Raw genomic sequence first — 27,444 nt, forward strand, 5'->3', positions numbered from 1 at the left:
GTTCATTTTAGTCCATCGATTTATGTTTACATTATTATATGCAATCTGCAATAATCTCCCGGATTGTCGGTAAATCTATCTAGGTGACTGTGGCGAAAGTGTAACTTTATGCTAAAATGCGCCTAAATTCTTGAAGCTTCCCAACACCTGTTGCACAAGTTATATATAATTTGGTGCTTTAAACTTACCTCAAAAGTTTTTATTACTAACACAAAACCACTCTATTCTTTACGTTCAGCATCAGTCGTAACTTGAGCGAATGTTTTATGATTTTTTCTAAGATGTGTTCGTACATCATTTCTTAAATGTGTGTTAAAATGTTGTACGAGGTGATTTATATGTAACGAGATTGTAAACAGTATCTTATTTATAGATTTGCTTGCTGTCTCTTATATAAGCCATAGTTAACCCAATTTACAAGGCGTATAAAAGTGTGTTAAAAGAAATTTCGTTTTAGGTGGCTACACCGTAGCTGGCTACGCCATAGCTGGCTACGCCGTAGCAAATTATTATCATGATGTGTCAACTACGCAAGTGAAGCGACGTTATTATTTCTTAGAGGTTAGTTAAAATGTTGTACGAGGTTATGTATATATAACGAGATTGTAAACAATATCTTATTCACAGATTAGCCCATTGTCTCTTTTATAAGCCATGATTTAACCCAACACATAATGTGAAAAAACTTATTACAAATATTTAGATGACATTTGATTCTAATCAAGTTTATTGTCATTATCAACACCTTTATTGTCAAGAATTTATAAAATGCTATATATTTTATTATTTCTTTTTAGCATTAAGACAGCGTAGTTTGATTTTGAACATCATGGCAACTCACTGATTATGTGTGTTTGTTGGTTATTGATTTGACGAGTCTTTTAGAAACTGGGTGTTATTGTAAGGAATTGGTGAGATTTGACTCATGAAAGCAGTAAATAAAAGCGTATTGTTATTCATTCAAATTGTTTACTTAATTTTCTGGCATTTTTGTAGCTGTAACCCGTTATCAAGAAACTCTTTAAATAATCTACAATAACTCCACTCGATCTGGTGCCGCCGGTTTTTTTTCGCAGTCTCGAGTTGTCGACCAACCACACCACCATCACGTCAACTGAAAACAATAATAAAATACATATATTACTTTTTCTGAATTCTTTGTTCGACAATGTGGTTGTCAAATAGGGCAAACTATTGCTGTTGGGCATTTGTTTTATTCTGTAACCGAACTTTTTCAACAAAATGAATTACATAACAATTAATAAATAAACTAAAGATACAGGTATATAAACTAAATAATAATAATGATAACTATGGCTAAAATATTAACAACACAACATATAAAAATAGGGTGCCCAAAAACGGACCGCATTGCCACGTTGTATGTATAAATAAATAATAAATATAATAAATAAATAGTTTATTTCCAAAAACTTAGTCACAATGTACTTAAATATAGCATCTTCCTTAAAATGTGATATATTAATATGTGATAGGTATTTAATATTTTAACAAGTAATATAGTATTAGTAATAGAAACATGACCAATAAAACCTTTGGGAGTGTATATCAAATATCAGATTAATCAGTCTATGTCAAAAAAAAAAACAAACGGGTCAAACTAAATGAAACCGCTTAGTCACAAATGAATTCCATAAGATCGAACAGGCGTTTTCAAATTCACAATAATACACAAAAACACATGTTTCTGTTATGTATATTTACTATTTCGCCAACTTTGAATCAGAGAACATTTAAAGAAATGCCATACAAAATACATTTAAAATTATATTTAAGGCAGCAAAGGTATACATACATGTAGTATAATCGCTACACCGGCCCGTTGCTACTGTGGCAGCCATCTTGGTGACGCACCACGAGAACTGTAAACAAATACAATTTATATGGTACCACGCTATATTCCCTTGATAAACAGATCATCATCATTAACTTTCTTTATCTTGCTTTACTTGCTTCAATCCTATCAAACTAGAGTGTTATATATTTAGTTCTTACCAAAGATAGCACTAATTTTCTATGTATACCTCTCGTAATTCTGATGTCATTCGTTCATCCGATAAAATTTTCATCACAAAAATTTTAGTGAATGGCGGACTTAATTAAAAAATATTAATATCATATTCGAATACTATTTTTATTTCACTTATTCATCGTAAACGTATAATCAATTATTTACCTGTGTAATCTCCCACCTTCGTTGTACTTGATACCTCGGCGTTAGCAATGTTTTAACACAAAGAACAATCAATATTCTATTAATTTAATATACGATTAATTTTGTCGAACACGTCTATATCGCGGGCAGTACGTAATGAGACTGGTTAGATGTGCGCGAGACGGCATCTGTTTTATAGGGACCCTTGTATATCGTATAACGATAGTGCCGATGTGTTGCCTATATACCAAATAATGTTGTACAGTTTTGATACAGCAGTGTTATCGATAAAATATTAAAGAATTCTCGTTATTATCTTTAACATCAAATTTTATTAACCACTCAGTTCTCTTTATCTTTATCAAGAAATACGAGTATAACTACAGGTTAAAGGAAAATATCTTCAAGTTGTCTGTCTCTTTGCATACATCGAGACTGACAGCTTTCGATTCATAAATATGCTGTGTACGATTTAATAGCACGGTCACGGCTTTTTGTGTTTTCTATCGACAGTATCGACATCAGGTCTTCCCTAAGGTCAAGGTGTAGCTCCTAGTCAGCACACACGTACACTTGCGTCGCACGCCCAAATTAACACATCCAGGATAATCATAATATGTCACAACAAAATCTTTCACTGGTCCGTGTTAAATAGCCTTTAAATCAGTCACCACTTTGAAAAAAACACATTAATTACATATTAATAGAGTTGACTCTTGTCTACAATAAAGAATCTTCTTTTTCAATGTATACATAAATCAGCTTACAATTTATAATTCGCTGTGTACGTTTCAATAGCGCGGTCATAACATTTTTAGAGTTCCGTAGCCAAATGGCAACGGAACCCATTCGTCATGTCTGTCTGTCCGTCCGTCCGTCCGTCCATCCGTATGTCACAGCCATTTATTTCCGAAACTGTTGGGCCTACATAGTGATAATTGTATGGTGATGTATTTTGGTAATAAATAAATTTCAAAAAAATTAAATACACCATACATAGAACAGATTTTAAAAATCAAAAAATTTCGTTTACCCGTGATGCATGTCTATGGATAGTGCTTTGAAAAATCCGATTCGCCCTTAGCATAAACGGTTTTGTTTTCTGTCGACAGTATCGACATCATGTCTTCCCTAAGGTTAAGGTGTAGCACCTGGTCTGCACACACATACACTTACGCCGCATGCACACATTCACAACCCAGACAGATTTTGATCAATAACTTGTATACATAAATGTATAATGTACTTATATACATGCGTAGCAACCCCAACCCCAAGCTAGCCAACGGCTGTATTGTTGTTTTGTAATTTCCGTTTAGCAAGTTTAGGCGAAAATATATTTTACTATAAAAAAAATATTACGACTTTGAGTAACTAACTGTTCTAGTAAGTTATTGTTTTGGTAGGTCTTGGTTTGTCGGTTCGTTAAATGTTTTAAAACAGAAGCCTCATATCGTGATTATAACAAAAGGTGTTACATGCATTAACTATGTGTACTCTTTGAACCTTCTGATCTTAACAATACGTTAGCGTAGCGCCGAGGGGCGTCGATATCATAAATAAAAGACCGTATGCTAACACTACAATTGTTTGTGTTAATACAATACAGATTAATATTTTCATTGACAGCAATGCGCCAAGACTGTCTGTGAGTAGCATACCTCTCCCATTCTTTCGAAAGCGTACGAACACCAGTGCTTAGATACGTTAGACGTAAAGCGTCAATTACGTAAAGACCGACCCAAGCCCTCCTATATTTACACATACAACGCTGCCGGCCAGCTTTACTGCTCCAATTGTGATCGCATTTTTAAAACCAAGTTCGGTCTGGCCAGTCACATCAGGGCCCACGACAGGAAATAGCTTATCTAAGGTCGCCGTTACCGAAATCGGTAAGGAGGACTATATACAATACAGAATATAAAACAAACATACATATGTAAATAATCTCACCCTTTTCCGAAGAGACAAGCAAAATCAATAAAAATAAACATTATATTGCCACTTATCATGAACCTGTGGTGGGCCGGAGGTTTAAGACGCCCGCTTCTCATGCATGACAGGGCTGGTTCAAACCCAACTAACGGCAAGTACCAATGTTACTTTTCCCGAGTTCAATGTATTTTCTAAGATTATTTGTATAAAACTGATAGATGTTGAAGGAAAAACATCGTGAGGAAACATGGGCTTATAATTCTAATTTATAAGTTTGAAATCACCACTCCGCATTGACCAAGCGTGATGATTATTGCTGTAACTTTCTCCGTGTGAGAGACTTACTTACTTTTAGCCACACTTGAAGACTGTTGATGTATTATAATGTAACATATTATTATTTTTTAGCTTTCATCACATCTGGTTAGATAACCGCGCCGGTTTCCGGTAATCTACATTTAGCCTTTTTCAGAAAATAATCAAGAAAAATAGATACAAAAATGCTTTAAAAAAACACAAAAAGTGATTTTAAACTATTTTCATTGAATTTTCTGAAACAAAAAGTACAAAAAAGGGTCAAATCGGCTACTGCTGTGGTGTTTATGATTCACAAGTAAGGTGAATCACGCGTTTCTTGATTCTGTTTGATTCTGGAAGATCACCGTGGATTTATGTCAAATGACATTCCATCGGTTTACAGAGTAGCCAAGGACCCTCCAAGAGAAGTTCTTCAAATTTACTACCCTATCGGAGTCGCAGGAAAACTTCGCTTGCGCGATGCAGGTTTTTGTGGTTTTCCAGCGTGGTAGATGATTTTTAACAAAAAGTGAAATGACATATTTATTAAATAATTAACGAAGAAACGTTCAGCTGTTTTTATATTTTAATAATTGTCAATATTGTTGTTTAAACTGATTTTTTAAGAATCGACTTTACCTTATGACCACGAACTGCCATCTGTTGAAAACACCCTTCCCCCTTTTAACAATTTACGTACTTCGTATGGAAAACGTCGGAGAGCGCTACTCCTATTTGCAATGGTGAAATGCTAATATAGTGGCATCTAACAGAGGGTTGGTGAAGTAAAAAGTATTCACAATGTAGTAAATTGAATCCTGAGCGTACTATCGTTGTGCCGGACTAGCTGCTTCGAATGGAAATCGTCAGAGAGCGCTGTACTAACACTACAAGTACGAACAAATATAAATCCTCTTCATGATGAAATAAAATCATCTGAAGCCATTTGTTTTTTTATTATTTAATGACTCTGTTCACTTTACTCCATCGATTCATGTTTAAATTATTATATGCAATCTGCAATAATCTCCCAGATTGTCGGTAAATCTATCTAGGTGACTGTGGCGAAAGTGTAACTTTATGCTAAAATGCGCCTAAATTCTTGAAGCTTTCCAACATCTGTTGCACAAGTTATATATAATTTGGTGCTTTAAACTTACCTCAAAAGTTTTTATTACTAACACAAAACCACTCTATTCTTTACGTTCAGCATCAGTCGTAACTTGAGCGAATGTTTTATGATTTTTTCTGAGATGTGTTCGTACATCATTTCTTAAATGTGTGTTAAAATGTTGTACGAGGTGATGTATATGTAACGAGATTGTAAACAATATCTTATTTATAGATTTGCTCGCTGTCTCTTATATAAGCCATAGTTAACCCAATTTACAATGGGTATAAAAGTGTGTTAAAAGAAATTTCGTCTTAGGTGGCTACACCGTAGCTGGCTACGCCATAGCTGGCTACGCCGTAGCAAATTATTATCTTATGTCAACTACGCAAGTGAAGCGACGTTATTATTTCTTAGAGGTTGGTTAAAATGTTGTACGAGGTTATGTATATATAACGAGATTGTAAACAATATCTATCTTATTCACAGATTTGCTCATTGTCTCTTTTATAAGCCATGATTTAACCCAATACATAATGTGAAAAAAACTTAGTACAAATATTTAGATAACATTTGATTCTAATCGAGTTCATTGTCATTATCAACACCTTTATTGTCAAGAATTTATAAAATGCTATATATTTTATTATTTCTTTTTAGCATTAAGACAGCGTAGTTTGAGTTTGAACATCATGGCAACTCACTGATTATGTGTGTTTGTTGGTTATTGATTTGACGAGTCTTTTAGAAACTGGGTGTTATTGTAAGGAATTGGTGAGATTTGACTCATGAAAGCAGTAAATAAAAGCGTATTGTTATTCATTCAAATTGTTTACTTAATTTTCTGGCATTTTTGTAGCTGTAACCCGTTATCAAGAAACTCTTTAAATAATCTACAATAACTCCACTCGATCTGGTGCCGCCGGTTTTTTTCGCAGTCTCGAGTTGTCGACCAACCACACCGCCATTACGTCAACTGAAAACAATAATAAAATACATATATTACTTTTTCTGAATTCTTTGTTCGACAATGTAGTTGTCAAATAGGGCAAACTATTGCTGTTGGGCATTTGTTTTATTCTGTAACCGAACTTTTGTAACAAAATGAATTACATAACAATTAATAAATAAACTAAAGATACAGGTATATAAACTTAATAATAATAATGATAACTATGGCTAAAATATTAACAACACAACATATAAAAATAGAGTGCCCAAAAACTGACAACATTGCCACGTTGTATGGGATAGGTATTTAATAATTAAACAAGTAATATAGATGGAAACATCGCCAATAAAACCTTTTGAGAGTGTATATCAAATATCAGATCAATCTATGTCAAATAAAAACAAACAAACGGGTCAAACTAAATGAAATCGTTTAGTCACAAGTTAATTCCATAAGATCGAACTGGCGTTTTTAAATTCACAAAAATACACAAAAACACATGTTTCTGTTATGTATATTTACTATTTCGCCAACTTTGAATCGGAGAAAATTTAAAGAAATACAATACAAAATACATTTAAAATAATATTTAAGGCAGCAAAGGTATACATACATGTAGTATAATCGCTACACCGGCCCGTTGCTACTGTGGCAGCCATCTTGGTGACGCACTACAGGAACTGTAAAAAAATACAATTTATATGGAACCACGCTATTTTCCCTTGATAAACAGATCATCATCATTAACTTTCTTTATCTTGCTTCACCCACATCAGTCCTATCAAACTAGAGTGTTATATCTTCGGTTCTTACTAAAGATAGCACTAATTTTCTTTGTATTGTTATCTCTCATAATTCTGATGTCTTCATTCACTCGACAAAATTATATTTAATTTATTTAATCTCATCAAAACTATTAATATCATCTTCGAATACTATTTTTATTTCACTTATGCATCCTAAACGTATACTTAAATAAATTATTTACCTGTGTAATCTCCCACCTTCGCTGAACTCGATACCTCGGCGTTAGCAATATTTTACCACAAACAACAATCAGTATTACGATTAATTTTGCCAAATATGTCTATACCGCGGGCAGTGCCTAATGAGACTGGTTAGAATTGCGCGAGACGGCGTCTGTTTTATAGGGACCCAGGGTTGTGTTGCCTGTATACCAGATAATGTTGTACCGTGTAGCTACAGCAGTGTTATCGATAAAGTATTAAAATTTTCTCGTAATTATCTTTAAAATCAAATTGTATTAACCACTCAGTTATAAATATTTATTAAGTAATACGAGTATCACTATTACTACAGGTTAAAGGAAAATGTCTTCAAGCTGTCTGTCTCTATGCATAGATCGAGACAGTCAGCTTACAATTTATAGATTCGCTGTGTACGTTTCAATAGCGCGGTCATAACATTTTTAGAGTTCCGTAGCCAAATGGCAAAAAAACGGAACCCTTATAGATTCGTCATGTCTGTCTGTCCGTCCGTCCGTCCGTCCATCCGTATGTCACAGCCATTTATTTCCGAAACTGTTGGGCCTACATAGTTAATTGTATGGTGATGTATTTTGGTAATAAATAAATTTAAAAATTAAATACACCATACATAGAACAGATTTTAAAAATAAAAAATTTCGTTTACCCGTGATGCATGTCTATGGATAGTGCTTTAAAAAATCCGATTCGCCCTTAGCCGGTTTTGTTTTCTGTCGACAGTATCGACATCATGTCTTCCCTAAGGTTAAGGTGTAGCACCTGGTCTGCACACACATACACTTACGCCGCATGCACACATTCACAACCCAGACAGATTTTGATCAATAACTTGTATACATAAATGTATAATGTACTTATATACATGCGTAGCAACCCCAACCCCAAGCTAGCCAACGGCTGTATTGTTGTTTTGTAATTTCCGTTTAGCAAGTTTAGGCGAAAATATATTTTACTATAAAAAAAATATTACGACTTTGAGTAACTAACTGTTCTAGTAAGTTATTGTTTTGGTAGGTCTTGGTATGCATGCACGATAACTTGAAACGTGACTGCGAGAAAAATATATTACTTAATACAGTCGAACTTCAACTCTTATCGTGGACGTGTAAAATATTTTTTTTGTTTTCTTAGTTAATCATTTCTTATGGTATGTGAGACCTACTAACACCGACTGTTTTGTTTTCAGCTCCCTATGGAAGTTGTAATATGTCATGCATGTTATTTATTCTTACAAAATGCTGATGTAAACACACCTAGAATATTAGGTCATACTAATATCTGTGCTGGCTGTGGCTGTTCTTTGAATGAAGCTAGACTTCATTCTCTCGAAGAAAATGGACCATTATATGATTTTTTTCCATGGATTAGATCAGTACAGGTATTTATCTAAATCCTTAAACACCTATTAAGTACTACTTACATTGAATATGATTAATGGTAATGACACATAATTATAACAATTTGGAAAATAATCCTTATAACTATATCAGTGGTAATAGTTTTTACAATGACAATCATTTTATGCATTTTTTTAATATATTCAAGTATGATAAATGTCAGAGCTCTCTTAATTTGCATTATATTGTTTATTCAACTTAGTAAATCAAGAGATTGTGTATTTTATATTTTTTAACACTGCTTTATTTTTAACAATCATAAATATTTTCAGAATGGAAGAGATAGCTATGCTGTTTGTCATAATTGCTGGCGGCGAGCTAGCCGACAATTTGAACAAGATTCTCAACGAGAAATGGCTATACCACAATTGCCACCTGTACCTGCCCCTGCTCCAGCACCTGCCCCTGCTCCGGCACCTGCCCCTGTCCCGGCACCTGCACCTGCTTCTGCCTCTCAGCTGGGCCAGAGATCAGTTGGAATGGTCAATTTACGTCATTACAAGAGAGCTGCTAGTACATCAAGACACTGCATTTATTCCGACTGCGGTTATGTACCTATGCATTTAATACCAACATTTATTAAAAATATGTTAATTGTAGATTACAACTATTATGTGCCCCGGTATTCACGTGTTTGCCATCACCATTTGTATTCTAATACTTGGCGTGAATTACCAGAACAATCATCTTCAATATCAAGTTTTAGTATAAATCAAATAGAAGATTTAGTTAATATGGCAAAACAAAAAACTGTCACATTTAATTTTGAATGTGTTGAAGAAATGCCCAACCACATATGCCATTATTGGACTGGACTGGAAGTGTCTGAATTCATTATTTTATTTAATGAGTTACCTTTAGCTAATCAGGTACCATCACCAAAATCTGCTTTGGCTATCTTTTTAATTAAAATGAGGACAGGGGACAGTAACAAGAGATTGTCTTCATTATTTAACATACCTCGATCAACTATGGAGAGGCACATGAACATTGTACGCTTATGTTTTATGGAACATTTTGTACCATTACATATTGGATTGCAGCATCTTAATAGAGAAGATGTCATAAGAAGAAATCTGAGTATTCCAAATGCTTTGTTTGGCAATCCAAATGGCTCTGATCAAACCAGACCTGCAATCACAATATGTGATGGCACTTACATATATATTGAAAAGAGTTCCAATTATTTCTATCAAAAGGAAACTTATAGTTTACACAAATATGTGAACCTCGTTAAACCATTTCTTTGTGTGTGTACAGACGGGCACATTATTGATGTGATCGGCCCTTATGCTGCCACTCAAACCGATGCAGAAATAATGAAAGATTAATTTACTGATGAATCTGGACCCATGCGATCATTTTACAGAGAGGGAGATGTATTTATACTCGACCGAGGATTCAGAGATGCGATCCCACTGTTGGAGGCCTGTAATTATAATGTGCAGAAGCCTGAGTCGTTAAACGAGGGAGAACGACAACTAACAACTATTCAGGCAAACAAAAGTCGATTAGTGACATTATGTCGATGGGTAGTGGAAGTAGTCAACGGACGATTTAAAAGGGACTTTAAATTATTTCGCCAGGATTTTTTTAATAGAGCTCATGCACATTTAATGAGTGATTTTAAAATTGCAGCTTCATTAATTAACAGATTTCACCCCACGCTTCAAGATCGGCCAGATGCTTCTCTTATTATAGAAAGAGCCTTGAGGTATCAACATACTCCTAATTACTTAGCAGAATTTGTAACAAATTATAATTTAAACAGGCGATCGGTTATGTTTAGACGCATAGACGGCAGGTTTCCTCAATTAAATATATTTCCCGTATTTAGTTACTCAGAATTGATTATTTTCGCATTGGGCCCATATCAGGTAAAACAAGCACGATCATATTATGGCGAACATGTTCGACAAAATGGCTTGTATGAAATTGAAATATGTCCTGAGCTGGAACACTCTGAAGAAATGGTTGCGGCCGTTGGAGGAAATAGACCTTATTTATTAAGGGGTCGAATCCAGTCGCGCCATGTTGGTCGGCGTAAATATTTTACGTATATTTTAATTGACACTCAGCCCTCGAGTAGTAATTGCTTAGATGCAATATTAGGTTACTGTTGCAACTGTCTCGTGGGTAACAGAACAGTGGGATGCTGTTGCCACGTTATGGCCATAATATGGTATTTGGGTTGGGCTAGACACCAAGACAATATATCGCCGCCAGCATCATTCTTAGACAATATATTACTTGTAATTGAAGAATAAAACATTTAACACTTATACTGCTTTTTTATTTTATTCGAAACTTGTACTCAATCGCCACAAACCTTGAATGCAGCAATAGATCAGTATTTTATCAGTCAGAGAACATTATTTTACCCCATTTAATTGAAACAACCTAAGTATTAGATCTGTTAATAAAATTATTATTGTAAATGCTTACAGATCAGACAGTACCTACCTAATACAAATGTTGGTATTTTTATTTGCCTTTAAGTCAAGCAGTTAATTGATGTCAAATATAAAAATATAGTTTAATACAACCCGTTCTATTTTATCACAATATGCTTTTATAATCTCATCAAAAATACCCATTTGTTGTGAGTCATTAGTCTCTTTCCATATTGAGTTCTGTTTACTCGGGTACAAGTTTTGCATCGAACCTAATCGTTTTCACATTTATATTGACACTATACTATGGAAACAAGACTAGTAGGTAGACGTAGGCCAGATCAGTGTCCTTTTATACTTAAATATAAGTGATGATCATGAAGTTCCTAATAAAAAACTAATAGCATTGCTGTCCGTAAACGATACAATGCATATAAAATATCAGTAGTAAGTTATCATGTTTAATATAGAATTACTTGTGAATCGGTGCTTTAAATGACATAAAATCTAGATATTATAAAAATACTATTAAAAGGCTATCATATGACATAGGGCTGCAATTTGGGCATCGCATGACAGTGCTGACTTTTAGCTCCATACTAATATGGGCATGGTCCTTTGACTATATTATGAAGTATAGATATGGGAATTAGTCAACACTGTAATTCTACATTTGTAAATAAGTACAATTCCAAAACACACAATAAAGTTTCAATAAATGTGTTTGACACTCATACGTTTAAACGTAAATGGACTGTAAATAAACATTTAGTACACATCACATCACGTATATATGTATTACAAATTCAAAAAATAAGAGTGCGTCTAATAATGCGGCCAGGGACTGTACATGCTATTCAACCCCAATTTAGCGTATCCCGGCACGGTGCTATAGTTTCATTTATTAAATTCAGACAAAAATTATTTACTGTATAAAAATAATCGACTTTAAGAAACCGTTGTCTTGTACTTGTTGCTAAACAAGGAAGACTGATGCCTGTTTGAACTTGTGGTCAAGTGGTTTAATCCGTGTATAAATATAGCACGGCGCGGTAATAAAACATGGAATTATTTTTGTAGGGAAGATTATACCACACTTTTGAACTGTTTACTTACATGAATGAAATCCGTAGCTACTGTGAGTTAGTTACACAGGTAGTATTTATCTTGCTTGCAGCAGAACGGTACGCTACCGTACACAAAAAAATGTACCGTTTCGGTTGCTAAAGTAATATTTATCCCTTATTCCTCATGCCGTTAGGGTAATTTTAAAATAAATATTTTTTCTTTAGATACAATAAAGGAAAATATCTTCAAGTTGTCTGTCTGTTTGCATACATCGAGACTGACAGCTTACGATTTATAAATATGCTATGTACGTTTTAATAGCGCGGTCATGGCATTTTTATTTTCTGTCGACAGTATCGACATCAGGTCTTCCCTAAGGTTAAGGTGTAGCTCCTGGTCTGCACACACCTACACTTGCGTCGCACGCACACTTGCACAACCCAGACAGATTTTGATCGATAACTTATATACATAAATGTATAATGTACTTACATACATGCGTAGCAACTCCAACCCCAAGGTAGTCGACCGCTGTATTGTTGTTAATTTTCCTTTAGTAAGTTTAGACAAATATATATTTTACTGTACTGTAAAAATATTACGACTTTGAGTAACTAGTAAGTTATTGTCTTGATGGGTCTTGGTTTGTCGAATCGTTAAAAGTTTTAAAACAAAAGCCTAATATCGTGATTAAAACAAAATGTGTAACATGCATTAACTACGTGTACTCTTTGAACTTTCTGATCTTAACAACACAACACAGCGTAGCGACGAGGTGCGTCGATATCATAAATAAAAGACCGTATGCTAATACTACAATTGTTTGTGTTTTAGATTATAAAACAAACACACATAATTAATAGTCACACACTTTTTCGAAGAGACAAGCAAAATCTATAAAATTAAAGTTATATAGCCACTTATCATGAACCTGTGGCGGGTTCAAACCCTACTAACGGCAAGTACCAATGTTACTTTTCCCGAGTTCTATGTATTTTCTAAGATTATTTGTATATCACTGATAGATGTTGAAGGAAAAACATTTTGAGAAAACACGGGCTTATTATTCTAATTTATAAGTTTGAAATCACCACTCCGCATTGACCAAGCGTGGTGATTATTGCTGTAACTTTCTCCGTGTGAGAGACTTACTTACTTTTAGCCACACTTGAAGACTGTTGATGTATTATAATGTAACATATTATTATTTTTTAGCTTTCATCACATCTGGTTAGACAACCGCGCCGGTTTCCGATAATCTACATTTAGCCTTTTTCAGAAAATAATCAAGAAAAATAGATACAAAAATGCTTTAAAAAAACACAAAAAGTGATTTTAAACTATTTTCATTGAATTTTCTGAAACAAAAAGTACAAAAAAGGGTCAAATCGGCTACTGCTGTGGTGTTTATGATTCACAAGTAAGGTGAATCACGCGTTTCTTGATTCTGTTTGATTCTGGAAGATCACCGTGGATTTATGTCAAATGACATTCCATCGGTTTACAGAGTAGCCAAGGACCCTCCAAGAGAAGTTCTTCAAATTTACTACCCTATCGGAGTCGCAGGAAAACTTCGCTTGCGCGATGCAGGTTTTTGTGTTTTTCCAGCGTGGTAGATGATTTTTAACAAAAAGTGAAATGACATATTTATTAAATAATTAACGAAGAAACGTTCAACTGTTTTTATATTTTAATAATTGTCAATATTGTTGTTTAAACTGATTTTTTAAGTATCGACTTTACCTTATGACCACGAACTGCCATCTGTTGAAAACACCCTTCCCCCTTTTAACAATTTACGTACTTCGTATGGAAAACGTCGGAGAGCGCTACTCCTATTTGCAATGGTGAAATGCTAATATAGTGGCATCTAACAGAGGGTTGGTGAAGTAAGAAGTATTCACGATGTAGTAAATTGAATCCTGAGCGTGCTATCGTTGTGCCGGACTAGCTGCTTCGAATGGAAATCGTCAGAGAGCGCTGTACTAACACTACAAGTACGAACAAATATAAATCCTCTTCATGATGAAATAAAATCATCTGAAGCCATTTGTTTTTTTTTATTATTTAAACGATTCTGTTCATTTTAGTCCATCGATTTATGTTTACATTATTATATGCAATCTGCAATAATCTCCCGGATTGTCGGTAAATCTATCTAGGTGACTGTGGCGAAAGTGTAACTTTATGCTAAAATGCGCCTAAATTCTTGAAGCTTCCCAACACCTGTTGCACAAGTTATATATAATTTGGTGCTTTAAACTTACCTCAAAAGTTTTTATTACTAACACAAAACCACTCTATTCTTTACGTTCAGCATCAGTCGTAACTTGAGCGAATGTTTTATGATTTTTTCTAAGATGTGTTCGTACATCATTTCTTAAATGTGTGTTAAAATGTTGTACGAGGTGATGTATATGTAACGAGATTGTAAACAGTATCTTATTTATAGATTTGCTTGCTGTCTCTTATATAAGCCATAGTTAACCCAATTTACAAGGCGTATAAAAGTGTGTTAAAAGAAATTTCGTTTTAGGTGGCTACACCGTAGCTGGCTACGCCATAGCTGGCTACGCCGTAGCAAATTATTATCATGATGTGTCAACTACGCAAGTGAAGCGACGTTATTATTTCTTAGAGGTTAGTTAAAATGTTGTACGAGGTTATGTACAGCCTTGGCCAAAAGTATTGAGCACCCATGAAATCTTTGAGTTTTATGCGAAATATCAAATAGAAACAAAACAAAATGTTTTTTATGTGTTTATTTTACTATTTATTAATTGAAAATGAATATTTTGTAAGTCCACCCTTTGCCTTAATTACGGCAGAATTTTTTTTGGTATAGAGCTAACAAGATTTTTACAGTCTTTAGCAGTAATCGCGTTCTATTCTAGGCATAGGTGGCGTTTCAAATCTTCTCTGTTGTTAATTGTGTGGCGCTTACCTCTGCGCTTTACTAAAACCCATAAATATTCTATGGGGTTTAGATCTGGCGACTAGGCAGGCCAGTCAAGAAGCTCTACGTTATTTTCCCGGAATCATGCCATAGTGCGGGCAGATTTGTGGCAAGGTGCGTTATCCTGCTGGAATTTACCAATATCCATGTTCCTGTCGCCGAAAAGTTTCGTGAATGAAGGCAGGAACGCAGTTTCTAGTAAATTTATGTACTTAGAAGAGTCCATGCGGCCCTCTCACACGAACAATTCGCCAACTCCAGAATCGGTCATGCAACCCCAGACCATTATGCTACCGCCACCATGTTTTACGGTTGGTACCACACACTCTGGATTAAAATCTTCGCCCACCCGGCGTCGTACAGAGGTCACAACAGGGGTAACAAAAATTTGCTATAAAGCGACAAATATTGAGTTCCAGAAAACAAAAGAACTTCATCTATGCGTTTGGATTTTAAACCATTTTATATTATTTTATTAGGGCATTAAATATAGTTACTTACCTTTAAGTTGTATTCGTCTGACCACACAAAATTTGACCACTCTGAATTGGTGAAAGTTCGATGTTGTAAGGCCCATTTATACCGAGTTTTTTTGTTTTTGTCGGGAGCCATGGTTTCTTCCTAGCGTCACAACCTTTTGGATCAGCTTCCTAAAGTCTTCTACAAGTAGTTCGAGCAGAAATTGATACCTTATTTTGTTCTGACAACTCAGCAGCGAGCTCTGAAGATCATTTTTTCCTATATTTTAACGACTCTCTCGGTAACTGATGATCCTGACGGTCTGTGGTGATGCGTTTGCGCCCTGTTTTTGGTATATTTTGATGTGAGCATAGAATCGCTGAATAACAAATTGCAAGGATCGGCGCGAACATTTCACAGTTTTGGAAATCTCTACTTGTGATTTCCCTTGCTCATGCAGAAGCTGTACCTCCACTCGATTTTCTGAAGAAAGTTCGTTTCGTTTTGGCATATTACAACGATAATACTTATAACTTTGAGATAAAATACCAAAAACGCACTTGGATCACGGGATGTTGTCAAAACGAGCGATGGTAGCGAACTGATAAATAAATACAAACTTTGCAAAAATCTCATTTTATTACACCTAGGCGTTTTATTCCTAGCTACGGCATAAATCATTGTTTTTAAATCTTTGTAGATAGCCGACAAACAAATACTTCAACAGTAGATTTAGTTTTCTGCCATACTTACCGTGATCGAGCGAAATTTGTAAGGTGCTCAATACTTTTGGCCAAGGCTGTATATATAACGAGATTGTAAACAATATCTTATTCACAGATTAGCCCATTGTCTCTTTTATAAGCCATGATTTAACCCAACACATAATGTGAAAAAACTTATTACAAATATTTAGATGACATTTGATTCTAATCAAGTTTATTGTCATTATCAACACCTTTATTGTCAAGAATTTATATAATGCTATATATTTTACTATTTCTTTTTAGCATTAAGACAGCGTAGTTTGATTTTGAACATCATGGCAACTCACTGATTATGTGTGTTTGTTGGTTATTGATTTGACGAGTCTTTTAGAAACTGGGTGTTATTGTAAGGAATTGGTGAGATTTGACTCATGAAAGCAGTAAATAAAAGCGTATTGTTATTCATTCAAATTGTTTACTTAATTTTCTGGCATTTTTGTAGCTGTAACCCGTTATCAAGAAACTCTTTAAATAATCTACAATAACTCCACTCGATCTGGTGCCGCCGGTTTTTTTTTCGCAGTCTCGAGTTGTCGACCAACCACACCACCATCACGTCAACTGAAAACAATAATAAAATACATAGGGTAAACTACCCAATTATCAGCACTTTAAGAGTTAGTCCTAATTTAAGTCAATTTATTATTGTGAAAAAAAGGCTTTCACCCGTTAAGGTAAATTTTATAGTTATAATATTTAATAAGGAAGACAATAATAAAAGAAAAACATGATTGACCTCTATCCAAGATTATTTAGACAAGTAAGAATAAAAAATGGGTCTGTCACCATTTACTGGCACCATCTCCACGAATTACTAGCATAGAGCAACCCAATTATCAGCACCTAACTATCACTGTTAGTAATTGCATTAAAAAAAAACAGTTTCATTATTAAAACCTGTTTTAATTTATTTTTTACATAGTTAGTAAGTAGGTAACAAAATAATTACTTATAATCTAATAATACTTTTATCTGTATAAGTCGAGCAAAAAAAAGCGTCTCGGCCGTACCATCCTTTTCTCGAAGCCATTCAGGCCAATTTCGACCGCCTATAACTTCATTGTGGATAAAACAAGAAGCCTGAATTTTCAAATACTAAGCAGGCATTATACAAACATGGTATATTTGAATTTTCATTAAATTTTAACCATTACTTTAAGAATTATAACATGTAAAAGTTTCGAAATTTTGTCACTGACTGACAGATCATCAAAAGTATAAAGCACTTTTAACAGACATAGAAGCTTTGCATAAAATTAGTATTTAGTACCTAAATCAGGGGAAAAATTAAATATTTTGTAAATTCAGTCCAGTTTTTTAAATACATCAACTGCATCAATAACTTTGTAATCCTATAAAAATGTATGGGGTTACAAAGTTATTGATACAGTTACAATTTCATCACACCAATAACTTTGTAAACCCATATAAATGTATGAGATTACAAAGTTATTGATGCAGTTACATTTTATTGTTTAATGAAATAATTGAATCTACATAAGTGAGATACCATCAAAAACATTCTGTAAAAAAATCCAAGTCGCGCACCTCATCAGTTTATTATGTACCGTAAAAAAATGTGAGATCCATGTAAGTAATACCAAGTCGGTTATTTTATTTAGTCCCTACTTAAGAGACCTTCTGTCTTAAGTTATAATGTAAATTGTTATCATATCAATATTACACTAATTTTACGTTTTAAATAAAATAGATTGACTTGGCCATCGCATGAAAACACAAGTATACCTATTTTTGTTGACATTGCTCGTATTAAATTGTTTAGTCTATTTCATGACAATGAATTACGATGGTCTATTGCACGATTACCTACGTACGATGGCCAAGTAAATCTCTTTTTTTTAACACCTTTCCGTTCAGATGGTTTTTCAGTAATCAAAATGTCCTGTAATCTGTAATTGTTAGTAAATATTGTTGATTATCAAGACATACCAATTACGCACTACTAAAATAATCTCTAAAGTTGTCGTAGCTTGCATACCATCTACAAAATCTCTGCTAATAATACTGGTAATAAAACAAAAAATAAGAAGAGAAAAAATAAATAGAAAGAAATAAGAAGAGATGATGATATTCTAGGGAAACCAATTTATCAGCATGCTTCTGATCCAATTATCAGCACCATGCTAACATTTGGATTTTGATGGTATAAACTAGTTTTACAAAGCAAAATCAATTCTTTGCATAAAATAAACATAATTTACATTAAAAAATATGAAATTAGTATTTATGTACTTTTTTCCATTTATCATCACCAGTGCTGATAATTTAGAATTTACAAAATATTCGATCCATTTATCAGCACTACCTATTTTACCAATTAATCACCAAAACCTCAAATTCTACTATTCAGATTATCATCAAAAATTATCACAAATATCAGAGAAATCAGTAGTTTCAATATTAAATTTATAAAAGATACGATATATCATAAAATGTAAACACGTGACCTTAACGGCGATCACAAGAAACAGGCAAAAACAAAAGAAACTGCAAGACACAAATGTTCGTTTACATAATTTCCATCAATTTGAGGTCTCAAAGTATGATTTTCCCAATAGCAGGATTCCAAAAACATACATTTATTTATTTATAAGTGCGGAAACCCAAATTAGTAAGTGAAAACCTTAGAATTGGCCGATTTATTCAGAGTGCTGATAATTTGGTGCAGTGCTAGCAATTGGGTAGTTGCCCCTATATTACTTTTTCTGAATTCTTTGTTCGACAATGTGGCTGTCAAATAGGGCAAACTATTGCTGTTGGGCATTTGTTTTATTCTGTAACCGAACTTTTTCAACAAAATGAATTACATAACAATTAATAAATAAACTAAAGATACAGGTATATAAACTATATAATAATAATGATAACTATGGCTAAAATATTAACAACACAACATATAAAAATAGGGTGCCCAAAAACGGACCGCATTGCCACGTTGTATGTATAAATAAATAATAAATATAATAAATAAATAGTTTATTTCCAAAAACTTAGTCACAATGTACTTAAATATAGCATCTTCCTTAAAATGTGATATATTAATATGTGATAGGTATTTAATATTTTAACAAGTAATATAGTATTAGTAATAGAAACATGACCAATAAAACCTTTGGGAGTGTATATCAAATATCAGATTAATCAGTCTATGTCAAAAAAAAAAAAAACAAACGGGTCAAACTAAATGAAACCGCTTAGTCACAAATGAATTCCATAAGATCGAACAGGCGTTTTCAAATTCACAATAATACACAAAACACATGTTTCTGTTATGTATATTTACTATTTCGCCAACTTTGAATCAGAGAACATTTAAAGAAATGCCATACAAAATACATTTCAAATTATATTTAAGGCAGCAAAGGTATACATACATGTAGTATAATCGCTACACCGGCCCGTTGCTACTGTGGCAGCCATCTTGGTGACGCACTACAGGAACTGTAAAAAAATACAATTTATATGGAACCACGCTATTTTCCCTTGATAAACAGATCATCATCATTAACTTTCTTTATCTTGCTTCACCCACATCAGTCCTATCAAACTAGAGTGTTATATCTTCGGTTCTTACTAAAGATAGCACTAATTTTCTTTGTATTGTTATCTCTCATAATTCTGATGTCTTCATTCACTCGACAAAATTATATTTAATTTATTTAATCTCATCAAAACTATTAATATCATCTTCGAATACTATTTTTATTTCACTTATGCATCCTAAACGTATACTTAAATAAATTATTTACCTGTGTAATCTCCCACCTTCGCTGAACTCGATACCTCGGCGTTAGCAATATTTTACCACAAACAACAATCAGTATTACGATTAATTTTGCCAAATATGTCTATACCGCGGGCAGTGCCTAATGAGACTGGTTAGAATTGCGCGAGACGGCGTCTGTTTTATAGGGACCCAGGGTTGTGTTGCCTGTATACCAGATAATGTTGTACCGTGTAGCTACAGCAGTGTTATCGATAAAGTATTAAAATTTTCTCGTAATTATCTTTAAAATCAAATTGTATTAACCACTCAGTTATAAATATTTATTAAGTAATACGAGTATCACTATTACTACAGGTTAAAGGAAAATGTCTTCAAGCTGTCTGTCTCTATGCATAGATCGAGACAGTCAGCTTACAATTTATAGATTCGCTGTGTACGTTTCAATAGCGCGGTCATAACATTTTTAGAGTTCCGTAGCCAAATGGCAAAAAAACGGAACCCTTATAGATTCGTCATGTCTGTCTGTCCGTCCGTCCGTCCGTCCATCCGTATGTCACAGCCATTTATTTCCGAAACTGTTGGGCCTACATAGTTAATTGTATGGTGATGTATTTTGGTAATAAATAAATTTAAAAATTAAATACACCATACATAGAACAGATTTTAAAAATAAAAAATTTCGTTTACCCGTGATGCATGTCTATGGATAGTGCTTTAAAAAATCCGATTCGCCCTTAGCCGGTTTTGTTTTCTGTCGACAGTATCGACATCATGTCTTCCCTAAGGTTAAGGTGTAGCACCTGGTCTGCACACACATACACTTACGCCGCATGCACACATTCACAACCCAGACAGATTTTGATCGATAACTTGTATACATAAATGTATAATGTACTTATATACATGCGTAGCAACCCCAACCCCAAGGTAGCCAACAACGGCTGTATTGTTGTTTTGTAATTTCCGTTTAGCAAGTTTAGGCGAAAATATATTTTACTATACAAAAAATATTACGACTTTGAGTAACTAACTGTTCTAGTAAGTTATTGTTTTGGTAGGTCTTGGTTTGTCGGTTCGTTAAATGTTTTAAAACAGAAGCCTAATATCGTGATAATAACAAAAGGTGTTACATGCATTAACTACGTGTACTCTTTGAACCTTCTGATCTTAACAATACGTTAGCGTAGCGACGAGGGGCGTCGATATCATAAATAAAAGACCGTATGCTAACACTACAATTGTTTGTGTTAATACAATACAGATTGTAAAACAAACACACATAAATAATCACACACTTTTCCGAGGAGACAAGCAAAATCTATAAAATTAAAAAGCTTGCCAACAGTTTGACATCCATATCAAAAGTGACGAGTGCGTTCCGCGTGCGGAAATATAGTAAATTATCAAGATAGACAATTTCTATTTCTATCGACACTATCGACATCATGTCTTCCCTAAGATTAAGCAACCGGTCTGCACACAGGGACACTTGCGTCGCACGCACACATTCAAAACCCAGACAGATGTTGATCGATTACTTGTATACACAAATATATAATGTACAGATACAGTTCCTGGCTACTTTAATAGACGCACCAAAATTGTTGTAGTAGGTAATTATTTAGATATTTTGTGGTTCTCATTGGACGTTGCGTAATGTTTACCTCTCACAATCTTTCTTGACTAATGGACTATCCTCGATACAAATGTTTTCAAATGGAACCTGTATTTATGGAGACGAGCGCGTTGGCACAAACAACATTTTAAATTTGACTATATTATGAAGTATAGATATGGGAATTAGTCAACACTGTAATTCTACATTTGTAAATAAGTACAATTCCAAAACACACAATAAAGTTTCAATAAATGTGTTTGACACTCATACGTTTAAACGTAAATGGACTGTAAATAAACATTTAGTACACATCACATCACGTATATATGTATTACAAATTCAAAAAATAAGAGTGCGTCTAATAATGTGGCCAGGGACTGTACATGCTATTCAACCCCAATTTAGCGTATCCCGGCACGGTGCTATAGTTTCATTTATTAAATTCAGATAAAAATTATTTACTGTATAAAAATAATCGACTTTAAGAAACCGTTGTCTTGTACTTGTTGCTAAACAAGGAAGACTGATGCCAGTTTGAACTTGTGGTCAAGTGGTTTAATCCGTGTATAAATATAGCACGGCGCGGTAATAAAACATGGAATTATTTTTGTAGGGAAGATTATACCACACTTTTGAACTGTTTACTTACATGAATGAAATCCGTAGCTACTGTGAGTTAGTTACACAGGTAGTATTTATCTTGCTTGCAGCAGAACGGTACGCTACCGTACACAAAAAAATGTACCGTTTCGGTTGCTAAAGTAATATTTATCCCTTATTCCTCATGCCGTTAGGGTAATTTTAAAATAAATATTTTTTCTTTAGATACAATAAAGGAAAATATCTTCAAGTTGTCTGTCTGTTTGCATACATCGAGACTGACAGCTTACGATTTATAAATATGCTATGTACGTTTTAATAGCGCGGTCATGGCATTTTTATTTTCTGTCGACAGTATCGACATCAGGTCTTCCCTAAGGTTAAGGTGTAGCTCCTGGTCTGCACACACCTACACTTGCGTCGCACGCACACTTGCACAACCCAGACAGATTTTGATCGATAACTTATATACATAAATGTATAATGTACTTACATACATGCGTAGCAACTCCAACCCCAAGGTAGTCGACCGCTGTATTGTTGTTAATTTTCCTTTAGTAAGTTTAGACAAATATATATTTTACTGTACTGTAAAAATATTACGACTTTGAGTAACTAGTAAGTTATTGTCTTGATGGGTCTTGGTTTGTCGAATCGTTAAAAGTTTTAAAACAAAAGCCTAATATCGTGATTAAAACAAAATGTGTAACATGCATTAACTACGTGTACTCTTTGAACTTTCTGATCTTAACAACACAACACAGCGTAGCGACGAGGTGCGTCGATATCATAAATAAAAGACCGTATGCTAATACTACAATTGTTTGTGTTAATAGATTATAAAACAAACACACATAATTAAAAGTCACACACTTTTTCGAAGAGACAAGCAAAATCTATAAAATTAAAGTTATATAGCCACTTATCATGAACCTGTGGCGGGTTCAAACCCTACTAACGGCAAGTACCAATGTTACTTTTCCCGAGTTCTATGTATTTTCTAAGATTATTTGTATATCACTGATAGATGTTGAAGGAAAAACATTTTGAGAAAACACGGGCTTATTATTCTAATTTATAAGTTTGAAATCACCACTCCGCATTGACCAAGCGTGGTGATTATTGCTGTAACTTTCTCCGTGTGAGAGACTTACTTACTTTTAGCCACACTTGAAGACTGTTGATGTATTATAATGTAACATATTATTATTTTTTAGCTTTCATCACATCTGGTTAGATAACCGCGCCGGTTTCCGGTAATCTACATTTAGCCTTTTTCAGAAAATAATCAAGAAAAATAGATACAAAAATGCTTTAAAAAAACACAAAAAGTGATTTTAAACTATTTTCATTGAATTTTCTGAAACAAAAAGTACAAAAAAGGGTCAAATCGGCTACTGCTGTGGTGTTTATGATTCACAAGTAAGGTGAATCACGCGTTTCTTGATTCTGTTTGATTCTGGAAGATCACCGTGGATTTATGTCAAATGACATTCCATCGGTTTACAGAGTAGCCAAGGACCCTCCAAGAGAAGTTCTTCAAATTTACTACCCTATCGGAGTCGCAGGAAAACTTCGCTTGCGCGATGCAGGTTTTTGTGTTTTTCCAGCGTGGTAGATGATTTTTAACAAAAAGTGAAATGACATATTTATTAAATAATTAACGAAGAAACGTTCAACTGTTTTTATATTTTAATAATTGTCAATATTGTTGTTTAAACTGATTTTTTAAGTATCGACTTTACCTTATGACCACGAACTGCCATCTGTTGAAAACACCCTTCCCCCTTTTAACAATTTACGTACTTCGTATGGAAAACGTCGGAGAGCGCTACTCCTATTTGCAATGGTGAAATGCTAATATAGTGGCATCTAACAGAGGGTTGGTGAAGTAAGAAGTATTCACGATGTAGTAAATTGAATCCTGAGCGTGCTATCGTTGTGCCGGACTAGCTGCTTCGAATGGAAATCGTCAGAGAGCGCTGTACTAACACTACAAGTACGAACAAATATAAATCCTCTTCATGATGAAATAAAATCATCTGAAGCCATTTGTTTTTTTATTATTTAAACGATTCTGTTCATTTTAGTCCATCGATTTATGTTTACATTATTATATGCAATCTGCAATAATCTCCCGGATTGTCGGTAAATCTATCTAGGTGACTGTGGCGAAAGTGTAACTTTATGCTAAAATGCGCCTAAATTCTTGAAGCTTCCCAACACCTGTTGCACAAGTTATATATAATTTGGTGCTTTAAACTTACCTCAAAAGTTTTTATTACTAACACAAAACCACTCTATTCTTTACGTTCAGCATCAGTCGTAACTTGAGCGAATGTTTTATGATTTTTTCTAAGATGTGTTCGTACATCATTTCTTAAATGTGTGTTAAAATGTTGTACGAGGTGATTTATATGTAACGAGATTGTAAACAGTATCTTATTTATAGATTTGCTTGCTGTCTCTTATATAAGCCATAGTTAACCCAATTTACAAGGCGTATAAAAGTGTGTTAAAAGAAATTTCGTTTTAGGTGGCTACACCGTAGCTGGCTACGCCATAGCTGGCTACGCCGTAGCAAATTATTATCATGATGTGTCAACTACGCAAGTGAAGCGACGTTATTATTTCTTAGAGGTTAGTTAAAATGTTGTACGAGGTTATGTATATATAACGAGATTGTAAACAATATCTTATTCACAGATTAGCCCATTGTCTCTTTTATAAGCCATGATTTAACCCAACACATAATGTGAAAAAACTTATTACAAATATTTAGATGACATTTGATTCTAATCAAGTTTATTGTCATTATCAACACCTTTATTGTCAAGAATTTATAAAATGCTATATATTTTATTATTTCTTTTTAGCATTAAGACAGCGTAGTTTGATTTTGAACATCATGGCAACTCACTGATTATGTGTGTTTGTTGGTTATTGATTTGACGAGTCTTTTAGAAACTGGGTGTTATTGTAAGGAATTGGTGAGATTTGACTCATGAAAGCAGTAAATAAAAGCGTATTGTTATTCATTCAAATTGTTTACTTAATTTTCTGGCATTTTTGTAGCTGTAACCCGTTATCAAGAAACTCTTTAAATAATCTACAATAACTCCACTCGATCTGGTGCCGCCGGTTTTTTTCGCAGTCTCGAGTTGTCGACCAACCACACCACCATCACGTCAACTGAAAACAATAATAAAATACATATATTACTTTTTCTGAATTCTTTGTTCGACAATGTGGTTGTCAAATAGGGCAAACTATTGCTGTTGGGCATTTGTTTTATTCTGTAACCGAACTTTTGTAACAAAATGAATTACATAACAATTAATAAATAAACTAAAGATACAGGTATATAAACAATAATAATAATGATAACTATGGCTAAAATATTAACAACACAACATATAAAAATAGAGTGCCCAAAAACTGACAACATTGCCACGTTGTATGGGATAGGTATTTAATATTAAACAAGTAATATAGATGGAAACATCGCCAATAAAACCTTTTGAGAGTGTATATCAAATATCAGATCAATCTATGTCAAATAAAAACAAACAAACGGGTCAAACTAAATGAAACCGTTTAGTCACAAATGAATTCCATAAGATCGAACAGGCGTTTTCAAATTCACAATAATACACAAAAACACATGTTTCTGTTATGTATATTTACTATTTCGCCAACTTTGAATCAGAGAAAATTTAAAGAAATGCAATACAAAATACATTTAAAATAATATTTAAGGCAGCAAAGGTATACATACATGTAGTATAATCGCTACACCGGCCCGTTGCTACTGTGGCAGCCATCTTGGTGACGCACTACAGGAACTGTAAAAAAATACAATTTATATGGAACCACGCTATTTTCCCTTGATAAACAGATCATCATCATTAACTTTCTTTATCTTGCTTTACTTGCTTCAATCCTATCAAACTAGAGTGTTATATATTTAGTTCTTACCAAAGATAGCACTAATTTTCTATGTATACCTCTCGTAATTCTGATGTCATTCGTTCATCCGATAAAATTTTCATCACAAAAATTATAGTGAATGGCGGACTTAATTAAAAAATATTAATATCATATTCGAATACTATTTTTATTTCACTTATTCATCGTAAACGTATAATCAATTATTTACCTGTGTAATCTCCCACCTTCGTTGTACTTGATACCTCGGCGTTAGCAATGTTTTAACACAAAGAACAATCAATATTCTATTAATTTAATATACGATTAATTTTGTCGAACACGTCTATATCGCGGGCAGTACGTAATGAGACTGGTTAGATGTGCGCGAGACGGCATCTGTTTTATAGGGACCCTTGTATATCGTATAACGATAGTGCCGATGTGTTGCCTATATACCAAATAATGTTGTACAGTTTTGATACAGCAGTGTTATCGATAAAATATTAAAGAATTCTCGTTATTATCTTTAACATCAAATTTTATTAACCACTCAGTTCTCTTTATCTTTATCAAGAAATACGAGTATAACTACAGGTTAAAGGAAAATATCTTCAAGTTGTCTGTCTCTTTGCATACATCGAGACTGACAGCTTTCGATTCATAAATATGCTGTGTACGATTTAATAGCACGGTCACGGCTTTTTGCCCTGTTTTCTATCGACAGTATCGACATCAGGTCTTCCCTAAGGTCAAGGTGTAGCTCCTAGTCAGCACACACGTACACTTGCGTCGCACGCACACATGCACAACCCAGACAGATTTTGATCAATAACTTGTATACATAAATGTATAATGTACTTATATACATGCGTAGCAACCCCAACCCCAAGCTAGCCAACGGCTGTATTGTTGTTTTGTAGTTTCCGTTTAGCAAGTTTAGGCGAAAATATATTTTACTATACAAAAAATATTACGACTTTGAGTAACTAACTGTTCTAGTAAGTTATTGTTTTGGTAGGTCTTGGTTTGT

General features: G+C 33.9%; 1 protein-coding gene and 2 long non-coding RNA genes across 6 annotated transcripts; 1 reads left to right on the forward strand and 2 right to left on the reverse strand.

The window, feature by feature from the left end:
- Positions 1-949: 949 nt before the first annotated feature.
- On the reverse strand, positions 950-26,806 carry LOC118275442 (uncharacterized). 2 transcript variants are annotated; one of them, XR_007706963.1, is made up of 3 exons: positions 26,644-26,806; positions 1,817-1,883; positions 950-1,114 (listed from the first exon to the last, which is right to left on the reverse strand). It is a non-coding gene; the product is annotated as an uncharacterized LOC118275442 (long non-coding RNA). The 2 variants fall into 2 exon arrangements; XR_004783604.2 differs by lacking the exon at positions 26,644-26,806 and adding an exon at positions 2,198-2,379.
- On the reverse strand, positions 6,332-20,447 carry LOC118275273 (uncharacterized). Of its 3 annotated transcripts, none has more exons than XR_007706953.1 (3): positions 20,289-20,447; positions 7,085-7,151; positions 6,332-6,495 (listed from the first exon to the last, which is right to left on the reverse strand). It is a non-coding gene; the product is annotated as an uncharacterized LOC118275273 (long non-coding RNA). The 3 variants fall into 3 exon arrangements; XR_007706954.1 differs by lacking the exon at positions 7,085-7,151 and adding an exon at positions 19,914-19,980; XR_004783564.2 differs by lacking the exon at positions 20,289-20,447 and adding an exon at positions 7,460-7,618.
- Positions 8,505-11,157, forward strand: LOC118271329 (uncharacterized). Its single transcript, XM_050704008.1, has 2 exons — positions 8,505-8,856; positions 9,148-11,157. Exons 1-2 carry the CDS (start codon positions 8,671-8,673, stop codon positions 10,204-10,206), a joined length of 1,245 nt encoding a protein of 414 aa, XP_050559965.1. The 5' UTR covers positions 8,505-8,670; the 3' UTR covers positions 10,207-11,157.
- Positions 26,807-27,444: the final 638 nt, after the last annotated feature.

Source organism: Spodoptera frugiperda, chromosome 25, assembly GCF_023101765.2.
Source record: "Spodoptera frugiperda isolate SF20-4 chromosome 25, AGI-APGP_CSIRO_Sfru_2.0, whole genome shotgun sequence".
NCBI lineage: Eukaryota > Metazoa > Arthropoda > Insecta > Lepidoptera > Noctuidae > Spodoptera > Spodoptera frugiperda.